The 18,375-nt window shown below is 50.0% G+C and overlaps 4 protein-coding genes and 1 non-coding gene across 6 annotated transcripts; 4 read left to right on the top strand and 1 right to left on the bottom strand.

The window, feature by feature from the left end:
• The first annotated feature begins 3,097 nt into the window (after positions 1 to 3,097).
• Positions 3,098 to 6,462, top strand: LOC780682 (ubiquitin-conjugating enzyme E2-17 kDa). Of its 2 annotated transcripts, none has more exons than XM_044482691.1 (5): positions 3,098 to 3,252; positions 4,175 to 4,254; positions 4,385 to 4,512; positions 5,635 to 5,739; positions 6,060 to 6,462. In XM_044482691.1, exons 2-5 carry the CDS (start codon positions 4,185 to 4,187, stop codon positions 6,201 to 6,203), a joined length of 447 nt encoding a protein of 148 aa, XP_044338626.1. In that variant the 5' UTR covers positions 3,098 to 3,252; positions 4,175 to 4,184; the 3' UTR covers positions 6,204 to 6,462. The 2 variants fall into 2 exon arrangements, with proteins under 2 accessions (XP_044338626.1, XP_044338634.1); XM_044482699.1 differs by having other exon boundaries at positions 3,154 to 3,331.
• Positions 6,463 to 6,694: 232 nt separating this feature from the next.
• LOC123060133 (thioredoxin H5) lies at positions 6,695 to 9,378 on the top strand. The gene is made up of 5 exons (XM_044482710.1): positions 6,695 to 7,689; positions 8,486 to 8,544; positions 8,690 to 8,803; positions 8,925 to 9,047; positions 9,136 to 9,378. Exons 2-5 carry the CDS (start codon positions 8,527 to 8,529, stop codon positions 9,310 to 9,312), a joined length of 432 nt encoding a protein of 143 aa, XP_044338645.1. The 5' UTR covers positions 6,695 to 7,689; positions 8,486 to 8,526; the 3' UTR covers positions 9,313 to 9,378.
• Positions 9,379 to 9,516: 138 nt separating this feature from the next.
• On the bottom strand, positions 9,517 to 13,437 carry LOC123060111 (serine/threonine-protein kinase STN8, chloroplastic). The gene is made up of 3 exons (XM_044482682.1): positions 12,478 to 13,437; positions 12,194 to 12,367; positions 9,517 to 10,467 (listed from the first exon to the last, which is right to left on the bottom strand). The coding sequence occupies exons 1-3, from the start codon at positions 13,345 to 13,347 to the stop codon at positions 9,724 to 9,726; spliced, it is 1,788 nt and encodes a 595-aa protein (XP_044338617.1). The 5' UTR covers positions 13,348 to 13,437; the 3' UTR covers positions 9,517 to 9,723.
• TRNAI-AAU (transfer RNA isoleucine (anticodon AAU)) lies at positions 10,601 to 10,674 on the top strand. Its single transcript has one exon. It is a non-coding gene; the product is annotated as a tRNA-Ile (tRNA).
• Positions 13,438 to 15,330: 1,893 nt separating the features above from the next.
• LOC123159134 (uncharacterized) lies at positions 15,331 to 17,635 on the top strand. Its single transcript, XM_044576986.1, has 3 exons — positions 15,331 to 15,498; positions 15,998 to 16,198; positions 16,285 to 17,635. The coding sequence occupies exons 2-3, from the start codon at positions 16,081 to 16,083 to the stop codon at positions 17,493 to 17,495; spliced, it is 1,329 nt and encodes a 442-aa protein (XP_044432921.1). The 5' UTR covers positions 15,331 to 15,498; positions 15,998 to 16,080; the 3' UTR covers positions 17,496 to 17,635.
• The last annotated feature ends 740 nt before the right edge of the window (positions 17,636 to 18,375 follow it).

Genomic DNA, 18,375 nt, shown 5'->3' with positions numbered 1-18,375 from the left:
CGACACGTTCAGACAGCGCAGCCGCCAGCCGGACGTATGCGGACGGTTTGAAAGTCGATGTTGGAGATGCCCTTACATACAAACTTAACTACACAAATCAAGCACATTCAAGGCTAGCTTAGTGAAGCCATTCTCTCTCTTTTTTTACGGAAAGGGGTTACTCCTACCCCGTTTTTATTAAAAACGAGGCAACAACATCCAACAAGTGAAGCCATTCTTATTCTTTTTGAGAAGAAAAATAAAAGTACCGTTTGCCAAGAGATTGTGGTAGGCCGACTTTCTTTTACCAAAAATATGGCAATTTCTGCTAACCCAGAGACAATGCGATTGTTTTGTGCAAATAACTCTTATATTTTTCATCAAGTCTGGGTTGCTACAACGAGTGTCAGGTGGTAAATAACTCTTCTCCTTTTGCGAGGGTAAATAACTCTTATATACTCGACCCACGGAAGTTGCATTCTGTACTTTTGTGACATCCTATTTATTTTTGTTACCGGACGAACAGATCCAATTAGCAATCTCAGGGCATCTCCAGCCGTTGGCCCTCCCAGGACGCATAAAAATCGCCCCTTGGGGCGAGGCGGCAATACAATCGGCGCTGGGGGCGGTTTTGCGCCCAGTCGTCGCCCCTAGCTCGTCCTCAGGCGCCGAAATTAGCCCACTTTGCAGCCTAATTTCGACGAATAAAGGGCCCATATGGACGAGAATAGGCCCATATTCGGCGTGGTTTCGCCGTGTCTCGGTGTTCAATTATCAACACAATTATTTCTTATCACATATTTCATCACAAAAAAATCAAATACTTCAACAAAATAGTACAACAACAAATAGTTCAATACAAATTATATAGTTCAACAAATAAAAACTCGTATTTCATCACACGGCGTCCCCCTTGAGCCTCCATAGGTGCTCAATCAGATCTTTCTGCAGTTGATGATGCACCTGTGGGTCTCGGATCTCCTGACGCATACTGAGATAGGCAGTCCAAGTTACCGGTAGATTGTGATCAACTTCGGCTAGAGGCCCCTGCCTATAGTATGGTTCAGTGTCAAACAGTGGGTCTTCTTGCTCGCTCTCGATGATCATGTTGTGCAAGATGACACAGCAAGTCATAATCTCCCACATTTGATTTTTGGACCAGGTCTGGGCGGGGTACCGAACAACAGCGAATCGAGATTGGAGCACACCAAATGCCCGCTCGACATCCTTCCTGCAAGCCTCCTGAACTTTCGCAAACCAGGCGTTCTTGCCTCCTGCCGCAGGGTTTGAGATCATCTTCACAAATGTCGACTATCTCGGATAGATGCCATCTGCTAGGCAGTACCCCTTGTTGTATTGGTGCCCATTGATCTCGAAGTTCACCGGAGGAGAATGGCCCTCAACGAGCTTGGAAAAAACAGGAGAGCACTGCAGCACGTTGATGTCATTGTGAGTTCCTGGCATACCAAAAAAAGAGTGCCAAATCCAGAGGTCCTGTGTGGCTACCGCCTCAAGCACCACACTGCAACCGCCTTTGGCGCCTTTGTACATCCCCTGCCAACCAAATGGGCAATTCTTCCATTTCCAATGCATGCAGTCGATGCTTCCAAGCATCTCAGGAAATCCTCTTGCTGCATTCTGGGCTAGGATCCGAGCAGTGTCTTCCGCATTGGGTGTTCTCAAGTACTGTGGCCCAAACACTGCCACCACTGCCCGACAGAACTTGTAGAAACACTCTATGCTGGTGGACTCGGCCATGCGCCCATAGTCGTCGAGTGAATCACTGGGAGCTCCATATGCAAGCATCCTCATCGTTGTCGTGCACTTCTGGATGGAGGTGAATCCAAGAGCGCCAGTGCAATCCATCTTGCACTTGAAGTAGTTGTCGAACTCCCGGATGGAATTCACAATCCTGAGGAAGAGCTTTCGGCTCATCCGATAACGGCGCCGAAATGTTTTCTTGCCATGAAGTGGAGCATTGGCGAAGTAGTCGGAGTAGAGCATGCAGTAGCCTTCGAGACGATGCCGGTTCTTTGCTTTCACCCGCCCCGGCGCCGAGCCACCTCGCCGCGGCTTTTCATTGCTCGCCAGCAGCTGGGCGAGGGCGGCGAGCACCATGAGATGCTCTTCTCCTGGACGTCGGCCGCGGCTTCCTCCTCCAGCAGCGCGCGCGAGCTCTTCCTCGTCATCCGAGTCCATCGCCGAGTCAGGCAAAACGCCGAACACCTTGCGCTTGGTGGGCGTGTACCCGCCGCTAAACCGCGCCTCCGCGGCCGAAAACGCCCAGCTGCTGTGGGAGGGGCTGCCGCGGCGAACCGCTGCTATTTTCCGGCGGGGAATGGTTATCTAGCGGAGTAGGGCGGCGGCCGTCGCCGGGATATAGCTAGTGGTGGCCGAGGGCGCGGGGGGTGCAAGGCGAGTCGGGGGAAGAAAACCTTGACTTTTCGCCTGTCGGTGTGAGCCAGGCGTGCTTTTCCCTAGCGCTGGAGCCCCTAACTGCTCCCCAGCGTGCCGGGTTCGGCCTGTGACCGCCGGGCGGAAAAAAGGTCCGAACCGATGATTTTCGGCGTCCTGGGGACGCGACTGGGCCGTTTTTTCAACGCCGGCATCAAAAAAGTGGTCTGAAGGGCCTGTTGAGGGCGCGGCTAAAAATGCCCTCATACCTCGAAATTGATATATGCAGTCATATTTTGTGACGTCCCATCATACATCGCCACGAAAACGGCGAAGAACCTTGTCACCAATAATTGCCACCACTACTGTGGCGAAGTGTTCCAAAAAAAAGGAAGAGAAAGACACTCTGACGTAGACCATGAGGGCAACAAAAGCTTGGGCTATTGGAAATTGGAATTTGTCTAACTCCATAAAATAACTCTTTCGCGTACCGGAAACGAATACTTTCTCTGTCCGGAAATACTTATTTTAGAAATGGTTGTATTTAGATTTATTTTAATTATAGATACATCCGTTTTATCCATTTTTAAGACAAATATTTTCAGACAGAGGGAGTACTAGATTCCTCTGCCTGACTCTTCTGACAATTAGTAATTTCGGGAGCGAAAATAATAAAAAGACCGGGGAACGTTCCAAGCGCGGACCGGCCGGGCCGATTATAAATACCGGCCACGGACCCGGCGCCCGGTTTCAAACCAAACCCGTCGCGCACGACACCACGCCACAAAGCGAGGGGCGGACCCGGAGCAAAAAAGACCACCAAAGGCAGGCGTCCTCCGTCCCTCTGTCCTCGCCGTCCCCAACCTCTCGCTGCAAAAGGTCTGGAAACCTTCGCCCCCCTCCCCCCCGCCCAGCCTCTTTCGCGTGATTCTCCCTGCCCGGTCGCAGATCGGCGCGGGTAAGCCCCGCCCCGCCCCCTCCCGATCCGGATCCGTCCCCGCCGCCGCCATGTTTCTGTAGAGTTTTTCGTCCGTTCCGGTGCTGGTTGGTGCCGCCCACCGGTAGATCTGCGCTTTGGTCCGGGTTGGCGCGTCGCCGCCGCGGTGGGTTCGTGGTTCGATGGTGGTTTTGTCAGCCGGGAGTCCGATTTGGTGCGCGGCCCCTTGGGGTGATTTGATTCGATTGTGTTCGATCTCTCGGGAGCGTGTTTGGTCGTCGCCGTCGCCGCTAGGTTGTTACTTGTTAGGTTATTCACGTTCTTGGCGATGCGCACGTAAAATTATTTGGTGTTGTATAGGCAAGATTATTCGCTTGTTTGTCGCATGCTTACATGTGAGTATATTATCTGAGAATTACGAGGATCAGTCGTCCAGTCTCGTGTATTCATGTGAGGTTCGAGGTTTATATGATCTCCGAGATGCCCGAATCGATGCGGGGATTCGACAGCAGTGGCAATTGTGTACTAGTGAGCTACTATTTCTTTTCTCACAAGCTGGGCTTTGTAGTTGCTGTTTACTTTGATCCCTTGTTACCCTTATTACTGAACACATGAGTGCATGGGCCATGGGAGTTTGAAACATTGATATCATGATATGTTCCTGTGCCGGGCTGAGCTGCTGATTCCTACTTCTGATAGGTTTTCGATGGATTGTTTAGCTTCCTGAGTAGAATGTTTGAGTTATATTTTCACAGCTATGAGGCTGTGTCATCATCATGGAGTAGCTTTGAGGTCATAGCATGGCTGCAGCAATTTCATTCCTCAGTATGTTGTAACTAGAACAGCTTTTCTCTCTCCTTCTAGGTTGCTTGTCATGGCATCAAAGCGCATCCTCAAGGAACTCAAGGACCTGCAGAAGGACCCGCCCACATCATGCAGTGCAGGTTTGAATTTGACTTGTTTCCATTGGAGATCTACGCCATATAACACTATCTTCGTTCACACCTTTTTGTTCCCTGCTTTATCCTGGCATGCCATCTCATGGACTCTATTTCTTGTTTGTAAATTGTTTAGGTCCTGCTGGTGAGGACATGTTTCATTGGCAAGCAACAATTATGGGACCCCCTGACAGTCCCTATGCCGGCGGTGTTTTCTTAGTGAACATTCATTTCCCTCCGGATTACCCCTTCAAGCCACCAAAGGTATAGGACTTAGAAGCATCCTCGTATTTGTAAACCCTCATTATGTGTGCTCTGCCTGCTTTCATAGTCCTTGATATTGTAATCTGGAAATTTATCTGTTATTTCCACCCTGCTCATCCAGGGAGTTACACTCCCGCCTAGATAGAACAACAATGGTTCTATTTTCTTAGTCAATTAATCTCGCTGGTTCACCTGCCCTTTTATAGAGTAGAAATCCTAATAATAGAATATTAACTGCGACACATAAACAATAGGAGATATCAATCTCAATCTCTGATCTCTAGAATATAACTTGCTTACGAAGGAAACAGCTAATTAATCTTTATCTGCTGCCATATTTGCCTTCTTTGTGACTCTTTTGGGCCTGTCATGCCCATAACACTTATGATCACCTTTTTGCGTAGAGGGGGCGTAACATGTACTCCCTCCGTTCGAAATTACTTGTCTTGGAAATGGATGTATCTAGAACTAAAATACGTCTAGATACATCAGTTTCTGCGACAAGTAATTCCGAACGGAGGGAGTACTCCTGATGGGCGCTGTGTGCACTTTCCTGTTAATGCTTTTCTCAATGTCCACTCATGGTATTATAACTATCAGTGTGGCCCTTTTATGGATCGCCATAAAATCATCTTTTGGTTATATATATAGTTAACATGGATGTGGTCTTTCAAAGTTGCAACACTGTTAGTAATTTGGTATATAGGATTGTCCTGTTCATAATTTGGTTTACAGGATTGTCCTGTTTGTGTCTTTCGTCCAGTTTATTTTATCTTAAAGTAAACACAATCACTTTTCAGTTTTCATGAGGTGGGATAGACATGCTATAATGGCATGGATGATGTTGTTTATGACAGCACTATTATGATCTTGTTGCTGTTGCTAACATATATAGCATATGGTAGACAACACCTGATATTATTTTGTTTCGTCTCAATCTTCCTTCTTGACTAAAATCCACATTGAAGAACTTAGTAGGACCATGTGGTGTTTGGATGCATCATTTGTTGCTATTTGTACATTGCTAAGTGCAGTATTCTAATGTTTAGGTGTCGATATTCCTCCCTACAATGCATTTTAATCCATGGTTGTGCCATTTTAATTGGTATGTTCTCTTTTTAGGTATCTTTTAAGACAAAGGTCTTCCATCCTAATATCAACAGCAATGGAAGCATATGCCTTGATATTCTTAAGGAGCAGTGGAGCCCTGCTTTGACGATCTCCAAGGTCATCCTCGTCTCCATCCTCATTTTCTATTTGCACACATAACTCTCTATATGCTTACTAAAAATACAAGTCACTTGTAGAAGTCTGCTCCAGTACCACTATTTTTTGCATTACTTGTTTGCTACATGCTATCCCTGCCATATCCTTGTGAAAATCTGCAATATTTAGGGACACTTTTGTTGTTTAACATGTGAGACTGATAAGTTGTTCATAAGCCAAAAGGAGTGCATGTTTGTTCAGTTTTGCACTTTCCCAGAAACCACCATCATAAACCGCTTGCTGTCCATTATTGATCTGTTGCATGTTTTGATGTTGTACAGGTCTTGCTCTCTATCTGCTCCCTGCTGACCGATCCCAACCCGGATGATCCCCTTGTTCCTGAGATTGCCCACATGTACAAGACGGACCGGTCAAAGTACGAGACGACAGCCCGCAGCTGGACGCAGAAGTACGCCATGGGTTGAAGAAGACCTGCATCGTGGACAACTGAAATGTCGCTTCAAGAAAAATATTTATGGGCCATTGTTTCTTCGATTTGTTGCTGGTTGTGTGTAATCCGATCCTCAAGGATTGTAAATTGCATTCGGCGTCGGCCCTATCATCAATTGCCACTAGTATCGGCAGACATGCATGCCTATCAGCCTATTCACCTATGCTTGTTGGGTTAACCTTCATCGGTGTTGGTGTTATTTGGTAAATGTTCATTAAAACATGTTTGCTTCATGACCTTGTCCAGATTTATCTTCTTTTGGTTTTAGGTCATGTTTCGATATGTATGTATGTTCAGTTTTGTTGTTGTTCGCAGCTAAAGCATCAAGGGTAGTTGCAACTTGCAATATACCAGAAGCTCGCTGCAAAACGTGTTGGCTCTGCATATTTGCTTTGCCCCAAGTCAAACTTTCTAAACTTTGACCATTCATTCAATGATGAATCTAATGTTACTAGCATTGATTAGATATTGTAGGTGTCAGTAATTTTTCAAAAGTTTACTAGCTTTAATTCAAGACAAATGCAAAGTCTTTTTAGAGATTTCAATATGGACTACAATATGGAGCAAAGTGAGTGAATCTACACTCTAAACTATGTTTATATACATCCGTATGTAGTCAATATTAAAATCTTTATAAAGACTTATATTTAGGAATGAAACAGAGTAGCATGTGAAGACGACAGGTTTGCTGAGAAATCGCAAGCAGCGCGGTGCGTGCGCCTTTATTTTTAGATGTTTTGAGTGCTTAAAGGTAGGTGTTTGAAAAATAAATCGGCTTATGCTTAATCACCAGTGCTTAATAAGTGGAAAACGGGTTATGAAAAATCATATACAAACTCAAGCCGGCAAATAAGAGTGTCAAGGCGCAGCAGCAAACCAGCAGAGCCAGGAGGGCCACCGCCACCCGAAATACTGTGCTCTGCCGCCACCGCTGACCGGCGCCAGCACCGCCGTGTGCCTTACCTTGTCACGTCCTGGCGCTGTGCTGTGCTGTGCTGCGCCGGCAGAACGGCCATGCACGTCGCCGCCGTCCAGTTTGCTCCATTTCGCAGGCCTAAAACGACAGCACAGCAGGCACCTTCCTCCACAGTTCACACCAAACTAATTTTGGACGTGGGAGGGGGTCGGTCGCCTCTTTTCTTTCTCGCCCTCCCTCTCCCGCGCGCGCGCGCGCGTACGTCTTCCCTTCCCAGAACCCCGTTCCCAGCCGCTCCCTCCCTCGGCCTATTTGCAGATCCCCTGTCACCACGCCCTCCGGTTTCGACGGTTTGAGCTGCTGCTATTAACGGCAAGGGCCGTTCCGCCCCGGCGCCACCCGCCTCTCTCCGAGCCCCCGCCGCCCGCCGGGGTGGGCTTGCCGTGGACGACGGCCGGCAGGCATCCAACGCGGGGAAATCTCAATCTTCGGTTGGATCCCCCATCGTCAGGAGGCGGAACGTAGGCTTCTTGGTCCTGCCAAGGTATGCATGGATTGATGGATATGTGCATTTCATTCTGCTCTCAGCAATGTAGTAATAAGCAGGCTGCATGCATGGCTGCCGAAAGCTATTTGCCGGTTCCATATCATGGCATTTCTTTTTAATCTACAATATACATCTAAGCAATGTGGTAACCGTATGTTTTTTCTAGGATTAGTAGGTCAACAAAAGTTCATTTCTTTGGCGTTCAAACGGTCATATTGTTGTTGGAGGTCTCCTCCAATTTAATGAATGTATCTCCTTTGGATGAAAAAATTGACACCCTAGGATTGTCTGAAGCTGTAGCACGCGGATTCAGGCAAATATGTTGAGCAAAATTCGCTATCGTCGAAACAAACTTCTCAGTTCTATTGGATTTGCTGTGGTTGTGACTTGCGGACATCAAATCTGTTTCAATTTCTATCTAAAACAAACAGCACGTTTTTAGCTGGTCTCTTCTTGTTCATATTTCTGCAGTCTCTGGCCATTGTTTGGAAGAATTGAAGTGCCATTCACCATTTGTATGTACACCCTCTGTTCCTAAATATAAGAAGTTTTGACACTTCAATTTAAACTGTCAAAACGTCTTATATTCAAGAACAGAGGTACTCCCTTAGTGATCTAAACTCTCTTATATTTCTTTACAGAGGTAGTAGTACATATTTATATTCACCATTTCGCCATCTAGAGCTAGCTATGTTAATCATATTTGATATATTTGGTATCATGTTATCTTTTATTCAGTCAAATAGTGAAATCAGCACTGAAAATATACCTCTTTTTCCTCCTCGTGTACCAGAGTCCAGGAGTCCGGACATCCTGACGGATTTGCTCGAACCAATGGGATGCTGCGGCAGCGTGAGTAGTTTTTACTCACATACATCTCATTTACAACTGGCAACTTTGATAACTGAATCGTGCACTAGCATCTGTATTGTAAGGAAGCCGTTTATCGAGTTATACATTAGTAAATCGAGTTCTTTGGTTATGCTTCCCTTTGCAGAACCCTGTAGATGAGGAGGAACACCTAGACTACAGCTCTGGGAATGTGACTCTTATAACTGATCTAAAGAGTTGGGAGAAGAAATTGGAAGATGCAACTGACGCCAATAAAACAGTAAGTAGCCTACAACCTAACTCATACTCTGGACACAAGGATATATAGGTGCATGCAATTTCCAATTTCGAATCCCTTCAACTGTATTGATTAACCACGTTGGCATTTTTCAACTGCACAGCTTGTTGTAAAATTCAGCGCAGTATGGTGTGGCCCGTGTAGGATCGCTGCTCCTGCATACTCCGAACTCTCTTTGAAGCATTCCGATCTTGTTTTCGTGTCCGTGGACGTAGACGAACTACCGGTACACAAATGTTCCGCCAATTCATTGCTACTTTACCTTTGAGCGAATGCCCAAACTAAATGTCATTTCGATATATGCTTTTTGTCAGGAACTGGTCACGCAATTCGACGTACGTGCCACGCCGACATTCATCTTCTTGAGAGATAACAAGGAGATCGACAAGCTGGTGGGGGGGAACCAGGTCGATCTTCAGCAGAAGTTCGAACCATACTGCCGGCCAGGCGACGAAGTCATGAGTAAACAGTCTTTCGAGGACAAAACCTGATGTTCCTGCCTGCCAGTCGATAGAGCTTCAGGACGAGCACGGCCTCCATTGGCTGGGAGCATCAGCAAGGGCCTGCTCGGCGGCATACGTAGGTTCGAGAAACTGACCAGCAGAAGTAGGATTTCTTGGTAGCGTCCACACTCGATCAGCAGTAAATTAAGTTAGCCCAGCATCTGTAACTTTGCGCCACACACGCTGTCCATATGAACTCGCACAAAAACGATGTACTGATTGATTGATACCAGCCAGATGCCTTGAGATCTCATGAAATCATGACTGTACAACAAAATTGCCAATGCCATTGGTGATCTTGCGTCTCACTCATGTCAGGACTCAGGACAGAATTTATCATCTATATAGAAACTATATGCAGGGGTTTGGTCGCTTGTTCAATGAAGCCAGACGTATCAATTATTTGGTGAGCTGCAGCTTTGACAGGACGGCGGCGGCCCGATCACCGCCGAGCAGGAAATAGGGGTGCCGGAGCGCGGCGGCGGCGGAGAGGCGTCCCTTCTCCCGCTGCGCGATGAGCTTGGTGGCCAGGTCCCAGCCCCTGCCGGAGTCGAGGTCCAGGATCTGCAGGTCGGGTCTCCGGCGCGTGGTCTCCCGCCACCTGTTGAGGTCGTAGCCGGCGGCCTTGAGCTCGGAGTTGAAGTTCTTGAGGCCGGAGGGGGACCTGAGGGCCGGCGTGGCCATCTGCATGAGCACGATCCCGGCCGAGTACATGTCGAAGAGGTCGGGGCTGTTGAGCTGCCAGAGGATCGGGGAGAGGATGGCGGCGATGGGCTCGGCGGGCGGCGTGGGGGTCTCCTCGGGGAGCACGTAGAGCTCGGGCGGGCAGTAGTCCGGGTCGAGCAGGGTGCGGTCGGGCAAGTAGTTCTTGCCGATGCGCAGGTCGGTGGCGGCGCCGAAGTCGATGAGCTTGACCTGGCCCCGGCGGGTGACGACGAGGTTGGAGGGCTTGATGTCGCGGTGGACGATGCCGGTGTCGTGGATGCGGCGGAGCGACGTGACGAGCTGCCGCATCACCTGCTTCACCACCAGCGCGGCGCGGGTGAGCGGGTCCACGCCCCGCAGCGCGCGCCCGAACATGAGCGGCTCCAGGTTCGCCGGGAAGCCCCGGTCCGTCACGTAGTTGCCCAGCGTCCGGTCGCCCTGCACGGAGGAAGAAGTTCAAGTGTCAGAGCGCGCGCGTTTGGAGTTTATTGGCCATTGCCGGCGTAAGCAAGCATCCAATGTACGCTTTATCATTCAATAAATAAAGTGCTATTCGACCCATAGCACAACAGGCCTATTAGCTCAGCTGGTTAGAGCGTCGTGCTAATAACGCGAAGGTCACAGGTTCGAGACCTGTATGGGCCAAGTTTTTTATTTTTGACAGAAATCATTCTTTTCCTATTTGAATTTTCTTTCTATGGAGAATCTTCTGTACTTGGATAACTAAGACTCACAGAGCTATACCCTATTTTCAACCATGTATTTTTCTTAAGGCAATCCTTCCATCCGTGTTAACACACATACCTCATCAAAATTCCGTTGTGGGAAAAAAAGGCTTGCATATTCCCCAACTCTCTTCTGGTGCCTCCTTGTAGTTGCTCTGACGAGGCGGCGACGGATTGTGTAACTCGGTGATATCTCTCTGCTACTTCCTGCTCTATCAGCCTCGGTGATATCTCTCTGCTACTTCGTGCTCTATCAGCGACTCAGCGTGCTTTAGTCTAAAAGGTGGTTGATGGTGGCACTGTGTTGGTCCATGAGGAATGGTGAACACAACCAGCACTACGGGTCCTGTGGACTTAGGGGGTTGCCTAGTAGGGGTGGTCGTCGGTGGGGCTTGGGTGAACATGTCGTCTCCGGTTCCGTGCACCGGCCGACACCTTTCGAAGCACTTTCACGTCCTTTGTATGGGTTGTAGTGGTACGATTGCGACTCATGGAAGGGTGATTCGGGCAACATGAGGTTGAGGGATGTCCGAGAGAAATTCTTGTTCTGGTCTTGGTTGAAACCAGCGACGACAATGCGTGTGAAGTCCCTAGAATATCTTGAAAGCTTTGATGTGGGGTTGTGCTCCTCTCCTCGCCCGACGACCTTGACTCTTAAGGAAAACCTATGATTCACTAGATCTGGTGACACATGCATTTTTGCATCTTTCCCCTCCTCGGGGACATCATCGCCGGATGATAGTTTTTTTATGAGGTGGGTGCCTGGAGGTGCTGGGATCTGCTTGGTAACGATGATTGCATCAAGCAGGGCTTTGATTTCGCTACGGTTTTCCGACGTGTTCAATTGGTTCTTCAGTGTTTCGTTGTGTCGCCATGGAGTCAGAACTGCGGTGGCGGCGATGGCGTTGCAATCGTTGTTCATTGTGTGCGTGTGTGGGTGGGTGGGGGGGGGGGGGCTCGATTGCTGCAAGCCCATCGAATTTATATGTGGGACCAATTGTTGGCATGGAATCGCATGGCTTTTGTGCATTTACTGTGGATTGCTCCATTTGGTGTTAGTCTTTGTTTTTTATCATTGTTTTTGTTTTTGAGATAGCTCACCTTGCCATTCGTGGTAGTCTACCATGAAGTCGAAGTCGCTAGTTAGGGCAATATATGTAACGGCAATGGCCCTGTCTACCTTGATGGATATTCTTCTTCTTCTTCATCTTAGCAGTGTCTGTTTGTGGTAGTCAGGTCGGCTAGTGGGTGCAATGTGCGTAGTCATGCTCCGAGACATGGATACAGTAACATATCACTTGGCAAACTATAATCTTTTTTTTTCTGGGCAAACTATAATCGTGCGTGCAGAGTGTAGCACTGTAGTCCAACAATATTGGAATAAAACTCCCCATTTTCCCTTTTAAAAAATATTTTGCATTATTTATGAAGAAGCATACCTCAAACTTCCAGACGAGCCACTTGCCGCCCTTGACGAACTCCGACTTGGTCTTGTCGGCGACGAAGCTCCCCATGAAATCCGCGCACGACTCCGGCGCCGCCCTCGCCACCCGGTAGTTGAACCACTCCTCGTAGTCGCCGCACTCCTTGGCTCCAACCGTCCCCACTTTTATCTGCAAAATCAAAACACGCACCGCCGGTCCACCCATCAGATTCGTCGCCATTTTTGCTTGCAACCCCGGCGGAGCCGATCGAGCTAGCGTCGCTTCCAATCCACCCTCACCTTCTTGAGTATGACCTTCTCCTTGTACCGGTCGTCGAGCTGGAGCTTGGTCTTGGCCCTGCCGGCCCTCTCCTCGACGGCGGGGCCGCCCCTGGGCACCACGGCGCCGGAGAATACCACCCCGAACGACCCCTCCCCGATGCGCTCGCCCACCACGAAGTCGCTCATCTTGAGGCTCCGCCGCCCCAGCAGCGTGTCCAGCGCCTGCTGCAGCGGCGCCAACACGTACGTGTCCACCGCGCCGCTCAGCACCCCGGGCCGCGCCGTCAGGTACAGCCACGTCACCGCCACCACCCCGAACAGCGCCCACCGCTCCGCCTCGTTCATCCCCGCCGTCAGCTCCTCCATCCGGGACAGCGCGTCGTCCGCCACGCGCACCGCCGGGCTGGACGCGTCCAGGTTCAGCGCGGAGAGGAGCTCGTCCGGGATGGCGTCCACGGCCGCGCCCACGCCGTCCGTCGCCGAGTCCGGCAAGCTCGTCAGGACCCCTTCCGGGACGACGAGGGCCGCGTTGGCATTGGCCGATTCGCCGGCCAGAGGCGAGCTCAGGAGCCCGTCCGGGACAGCCGCGCCAATGGATGACGAATCGCTGGCGGCCGGGTCGGACGAGTCCGCCTGCAGCGACCTCTTGAGCTCGGTGAAAAGGTCACCCCAGCCATCGGTGCCCGTGTCGCTGACCACGGTCGCCACCACCGGGTCGGGCCTTACCAGGTTCAGATTCAGCGCGCCGGTGAGGAGCTCGTCCCCCGCGCCGCCGTCGGTGGGCGCGGCACCGCACCTGGTCAGCCGGTGCCTGGCGCCGTGCGGGTGGAGCAGCGCATGGTACTTGTTGGCGAAGGTGGGCGGGGGCAGGAGGGAGGAGGAGGCCATGGAGAGGATGGCGCGCCTCTCATGGGAGGAGGTGGAGGCGCGCGTGTTTGAGAGGTGGAGGTGAGCAGGCTGAGGTGAGCCGAGCTGCGGCTGCGGAATGTGCTACGTGGCGGGCAGGGGCTTGCAGCCACGCGCGCGGATGGGATAACGATGGGCCGAGCGAGAAAACAATGGGCCAGCGAGTTATATCGGGCTTTGGCCCGAGGCCGATTCTCCATCCCCTTTCGAGCTTTTTTTTTTCGAGAGCAGGCAAACCTCCCCTTGCGCGGAAGAAGATACGTGGGGACACTCGCTATTTGAACTAGACGATCTCCCGCACGTTGTTGCGGGATTATTTTACAATATTTTTCTAAGATATTAATAATTTTATGGAAATAAGAATATTTGGAGAAATAATATGTGAGCTAAATCTAAAAATACATATGGTTTATTGTATTTGATTATTGTATTTTTGTAAAATATTTATTAAATATATCATGCATGTTTGCATGTTGAAGTCAACCTTTTCCTATGACTCATTGAATGTTGAAGTGGGTCTTTTCTAATGCATGTTGCTTGATGAGGTGGCATGCTTGCATGTTGAGAGAAATAGGTTAGTGGGGGCCTAACTATTTAGATATAGAAGATGTCGCATGGCCAGATGTGTATGGGCTTTGGGGGACGAAGAAGTTTTGGAGCATGTGCTGTCAAACCGGTCTGAAGATGCTCGTGTATAGCTATTTTGGTTGTTTGAAACACTTAGGCCTCCTTTGATTTGGAGGAATTTCATAGGAATTCTAGAGGATAGAATTCTTATAGGATTTTTTTTCCTTTAGAGCCTTTGGTTCATAGGAATGGATTCCTATTACTATATAGGATTGGTTCCTATCCTTCACATTTCATAGGAAAATAAAAATGAGCCTAGACTCAATGGAAAAATTCCTTTGGTGTCAACCAAATGACATCTTGTTTCCTATTCCTACTCATAGGATTTGAGATACATGTCATCTCATTTCCTACAAGATTCCTATTACTACGATAATCCTATCCTATGAACCAAAAGAGGCCTAACCAGCAGGATCTCGCTCGTGTACTGATCACACTGTGGGCGATTTGGTGGGCGAGGAGACGAGCGATTCACGATGAAGAGTTCCAGAGCCCCCTACCAACCATGTGTTTTATCAACAGATATCTACAGGACCTTGAAATCGCTGCTGCAAGAGAACTTACCAGGCCTTCACCACCTGCGCCAAGACAGAGAGTTCGCAAGTGGATTCCTCCTGGTGGAACAGCAGTAAAAATAAATGCAGATGGAGGTGTATCGCGGAATGGAAATAGGGGAGCAGCAGCCGCTGTTTGCAGAGATAGCAATGGACATTACCTAGGCGCCTCAGCCATCATCTTTGATGGCCTTGTGGACCCAGCCTGCTTGAAGACCTATGCATGCAATGAGGGGATGGCTCTTGCCCAAGACCTTGCCTTGAGGAATGTGGTGGTGGCGGCTGATTGCTTGGAGGTCATCAATGGTATCAATAAGGGGACATCTGCCACTTATGCCTCAATTCTGAACGAGATTCAGTATCGAAGGAATGATTTTGATGATGTTTGCTTCCGGTTTGAACCTCAGGAAGCTAATTACGAAGCTCATATGTTAGCAAAAGCAGCGTCCTCCCTAGATGTGGGACGACACTTGTGGCTAGGGTTAGTTCCGGATATTATCTATTTCCCTGAATTTTTGAACCTTGAATAAATTCCCTAGTTAACCTAAAAAAAAAAACCTCCCCTTGCGAGTTGCGATTGGACTTTTCAATTTCTTCTAGAGAAAAGATTGAACTTTTCAATTTTCGATTATTACTATAAAAAGGTCCTTTTTGCAAATTTAAAGCAGCTGAATGCTGTGTTCCAATTCCAACTACCAAATCATGGCCACTTCTTTCCACGTACGCCACCTACTAAAATAGCACTTCCTCGGAGTGCTGTATCTTTGCTGTCTCGAGGGAGGACGACTCTTTCTGGCTGGGCGCTCCTCCTCCTACTTCTTCTTCCCTGTGTCTTCACGTTTCAGAAATCCGTCCGCCCGCCATAGAGGCACCGTGCTATGTTATCACGGACAAGCCCGCGAAGAGGTGGGTAAACGGAGAAGCTCTGAAGAAGATTTTGACAACGGGAGAGGTGCGGTCTGCCTGTTCTTCATTTCCTGTCTTCGTTTGCTGCTCTCGAATCTAATAGTTCCATATTTCAGAACCTTCCTACTGTTTTGCATCAAATTTGTCCATGAATGGGCCTGACTCCTGAGCCTATGCCTCAACAATCCGATGCCATGTAATACTAGTTAGCTCGTCTCAATATCGAAAGTTCTTTCTTTTTTGTCTCTCCGTAAAGGTAGTCCAGGATCTACATCTGCATTCCGGATTACTACTAGTATATAGTTCTGACTTTGCTCTCTAAATGCCATTGATGAAGAAGCATCCTAGAATGACATGACCAATTCAATGACTTGCCGCTCAAGGCCTGTCATAAGCAGTTAACCTACTGGTTGACCTCTGGCCCTTGTGTCCAATGAAGCCTTTAGTTGAGCTTTTTTAAATTTTGACGAACCACTTGTTCAGGTTCGAAATGGACACCCCAACGTTCTTCCTAATTTTTGTCCAACTAATTCAATGAATCGTAGGTAGTAGCTGCTCTCCAACCATCGTCTAAGCTTCCAAGGACAGAAAACAACGTGCCGGACACGCGGCGGCGGCGGCGGCGACGATGCCGGCCGGGGGCGCGAAGACGCGGTTCGGCCGGTGCCCGTACTGCCGCGCCATGATCTGCCAGAGCACCAGCGCCGCCATCTACTACTGCACCAAATGCCGCACTCCGATCCGAGGTGCGCCGCATAATCACCGTGCGACACATGCGCGCCGTCGAGTTCTGCTCTAATTTGCTTCGGTCCCGTTCTGCCTCTGTCCGCAGGCAAGAACACGGAGCCGACAGACGATGAAACGGACAACGCTCTGAGCAGTCTGGAGATCCTCTCGGCCGTCGACACAGAGTCGGTCTTCTCCGACGAGCTCGAGGGTTCCTCTACTACGCAGCCCTCGGTCATCGACGTCGACGGCGACCAACCTCCCTTCTCGTGCGGCTACAACTCCAACTCTGATGCCAACAGCCAGGGGATTGCGGCTGCTTCCTCGCCGTCGCCGCACAGAGGCTTCGGTTCACCACGGGCCGGCAAACCTCGGAGCAATAGCTGCCTACCTCGGGGCGTCGAAGACGGCCTCATTGGCTCGGATGGACAGGACGAGGTTCGAGTCGTTCGACCGGTGAACAGTCGCGTCGATGCGCTCCGGGCGTCGTCTCGGCGGACGAGGCGGGCGTTGAGCGCTTCCGACCCGAGCATTCTGCGCCGACGTGACTTCTCTGTCCCGGATCCCGAGGAGGCGCCGAGGAACGCGTCGTCCGGGCAGCAGCAGCTCCGGCAATCCGCGCTGAGCTCTAGGGAGCTCAGGACGTCTGCCAGCGTGTCCGCTGCCACGGCGTCGCCCCTGACGGACCCGGCGTTCCAAAGGGACCTGCTGCACGCGCTGGACAAGCTCCGCGGCATGATTGCCAGCATCGAGCTGCAGCCGCGGCAGGCGAGCGGCGGGAGCGGGGCCGTGACGCGGCGCGACTCTCGTTTGTTCCGGCGGCTGGAGTCGCGGCTCGCGGAGGAGCTTCCCGCCGACAGCGCGGCGGCACGTGGCCCGCGCCGGAACGGTTACTCGAGCGCTGGCTCCGCCTCGTGGTCGTCGTCGGCGTCGTCGTCCAGCGGACAGGGCGAGCGGCACGCAGCGAGGCCGCAGAGGAGGCGCCACTGCCTCCCGGTCCTGGGGGGCGCGCCGTTCGTCGTCTGCGGCGAGTGCTCGGAGCTTCTCCAGGCGCCCACGTCGGCGGTGCCGTCGCGGAGGAGGGGAAGCGTCAGGCTGCGGTGCGGCGGGTGCGAGAAAGTGCTCGAGGTGGCGCTTCCCGCGGTCGCGGGTACCGCTGGCCCCGCGCGCCGGACGAGCGGGGTGTCCGGCTCGGGTGAGCTGGAACGCGCGGCGAGCAGGAGCGGCGGTGCCGGTGCGCAGCAGGTGCCGTTGCTGCTGCACCGCGCGCTGGGGTACGACTCGATGAGCCAGCTTCTGCAGAGCCGGCGGTACTGAAGTGCTGAGAGATTTTGATTTTTGAGCGAGCTTTTTTACGGGTTCTTTTTCACTAATGGTTCCAAGGCAAATCTAGCACTTTTTTTTTTGATCGTAAGGCAAATCTAGCACTTGGTACTGGTAACTGACCTTTGTGTGTTGTGGCTCAATTGTTACATGTACAAACGTGATTCTTCTGTTCTTTGGATGGCGCGTGAAAACAGATTGGCGTCACCACAAAGTCCAAGCTTTTTTAAGTCTCAGGCCTGATTTGGTTTGAAGGATTTTTATATAAAAAAGCATAGGATCAAAGATTCGGAGAGAAAAATAAATTATAGATGCATTCGGTTAGTAGGAAAAATACGCACGGGAATTTCGTAGAAATATTATTCATTTTTTTTTGTTTGGATGAATCTATACACCCACTCAAAGCTCATTTTGTGCGTAGGAACGGGCAAGACAATCCTTTAGGATGGCAAATTTCATCCTATCAACTTCCTATATACTATTTCTAAATCCTACGTTTTGATTTCCTCCAAATGAAATGAGGTCGAAAACCAGATTAAAAAAAAAATCCGAAATTACATTTGAGATGGCCTTAGCTGGAGTTGCCGAAAAACGAGTGTGTTTCTTGCACCCCAGGTCTTCTAGAGAAAGATCAACATCATGAAAGCATGGAGTGACTCGGGAATGTGGGTTGGGAAGTTGGTTTTGCAAATGAGCTTATGTTATTGCAGTTTGGTCCGATGCCAATTGTCCTCCAAATAGCTTTTGCCTTGGGGCACATGGAACAGGTGTAAGCATGTCTGTGTGTGGTGCAGGCATCTGAGACACTTGTCTGGCTGTAGGATAGTCTTTCGGTGTAGGTTTTTGCAAGTGTTTACTTTGTCATTGTGCAGTA

This window comes from Triticum aestivum, chromosome 1A, assembly GCF_018294505.1.
Source record: "Triticum aestivum cultivar Chinese Spring chromosome 1A, IWGSC CS RefSeq v2.1, whole genome shotgun sequence".
Lineage (NCBI taxonomy): Eukaryota > Viridiplantae > Streptophyta > Magnoliopsida > Poales > Poaceae > Triticum > Triticum aestivum.
Note: the sequence above shows the minus strand (reverse complement) of the source record. Positions and strands in the feature narration are given on the sequence as shown.

What these genes read in the sequence shown, in the direction of transcription:
- LOC780682 (XM_044482691.1), top strand. Translation starts at nt 4,185, where the DNA reads ATGGCATCAAAGCGCATCCTCAAGGAACTCAAGGACCTGCAGAAGGAC. An exon ending in GCCCACATCATGCAGTGCAG is followed by an intron (nt 4,255 to 4,384) that starts GTTTGAATTTGA and finishes TAAATTGTTTAG; the next exon opens with GTCCTGCTGGTGAGGACATG. An exon ending in CTGCTTTGACGATCTCCAAG is followed by an intron (nt 5,740 to 6,059) that starts GTCATCCTCGTC and finishes GATGTTGTACAG; the next exon opens with GTCTTGCTCTCTATCTGCTC.
- LOC123060133 (XM_044482710.1), top strand. An exon ending in CAACTGACGCCAATAAAACA is followed by an intron (nt 8,804 to 8,924) that starts GTAAGTAGCCTA and finishes TCAACTGCACAG; the next exon opens with CTTGTTGTAAAATTCAGCGC. An exon ending in TGGACGTAGACGAACTACCG is followed by an intron (nt 9,048 to 9,135) that starts GTACACAAATGT and finishes GCTTTTTGTCAG; the next exon opens with GAACTGGTCACGCAATTCGA.
- LOC123060111 (XM_044482682.1), bottom strand. Translation starts at nt 13,347, where the DNA reads ATGGCCTCCTCCTCCCTCCTGCCCCCGCCCACCTTCGCCAACAAGTAC. An exon ending in AGAAGGTCATACTCAAGAAG is followed by an intron (nt 12,368 to 12,477) that starts GTGAGGGTGGAT and finishes TTGATTTTGCAG; the next exon opens with ATAAAAGTGGGGACGGTTGG. An exon ending in GGCTCGTCTGGAAGTTTGAG is followed by an intron (nt 10,468 to 12,193) that starts GTATGCTTCTTC and finishes TCCTCCGTGCAG; the next exon opens with GGCGACCGGACGCTGGGCAA.
- LOC123159134 (XM_044576986.1), top strand. Translation starts at nt 16,081, where the DNA reads ATGCCGGCCGGGGGCGCGAAGACGCGGTTCGGCCGGTGCCCGTACTGC. An exon ending in ATGCCGCACTCCGATCCGAG is followed by an intron (nt 16,199 to 16,284) that starts GTGCGCCGCATA and finishes CTCTGTCCGCAG; the next exon opens with GCAAGAACACGGAGCCGACA.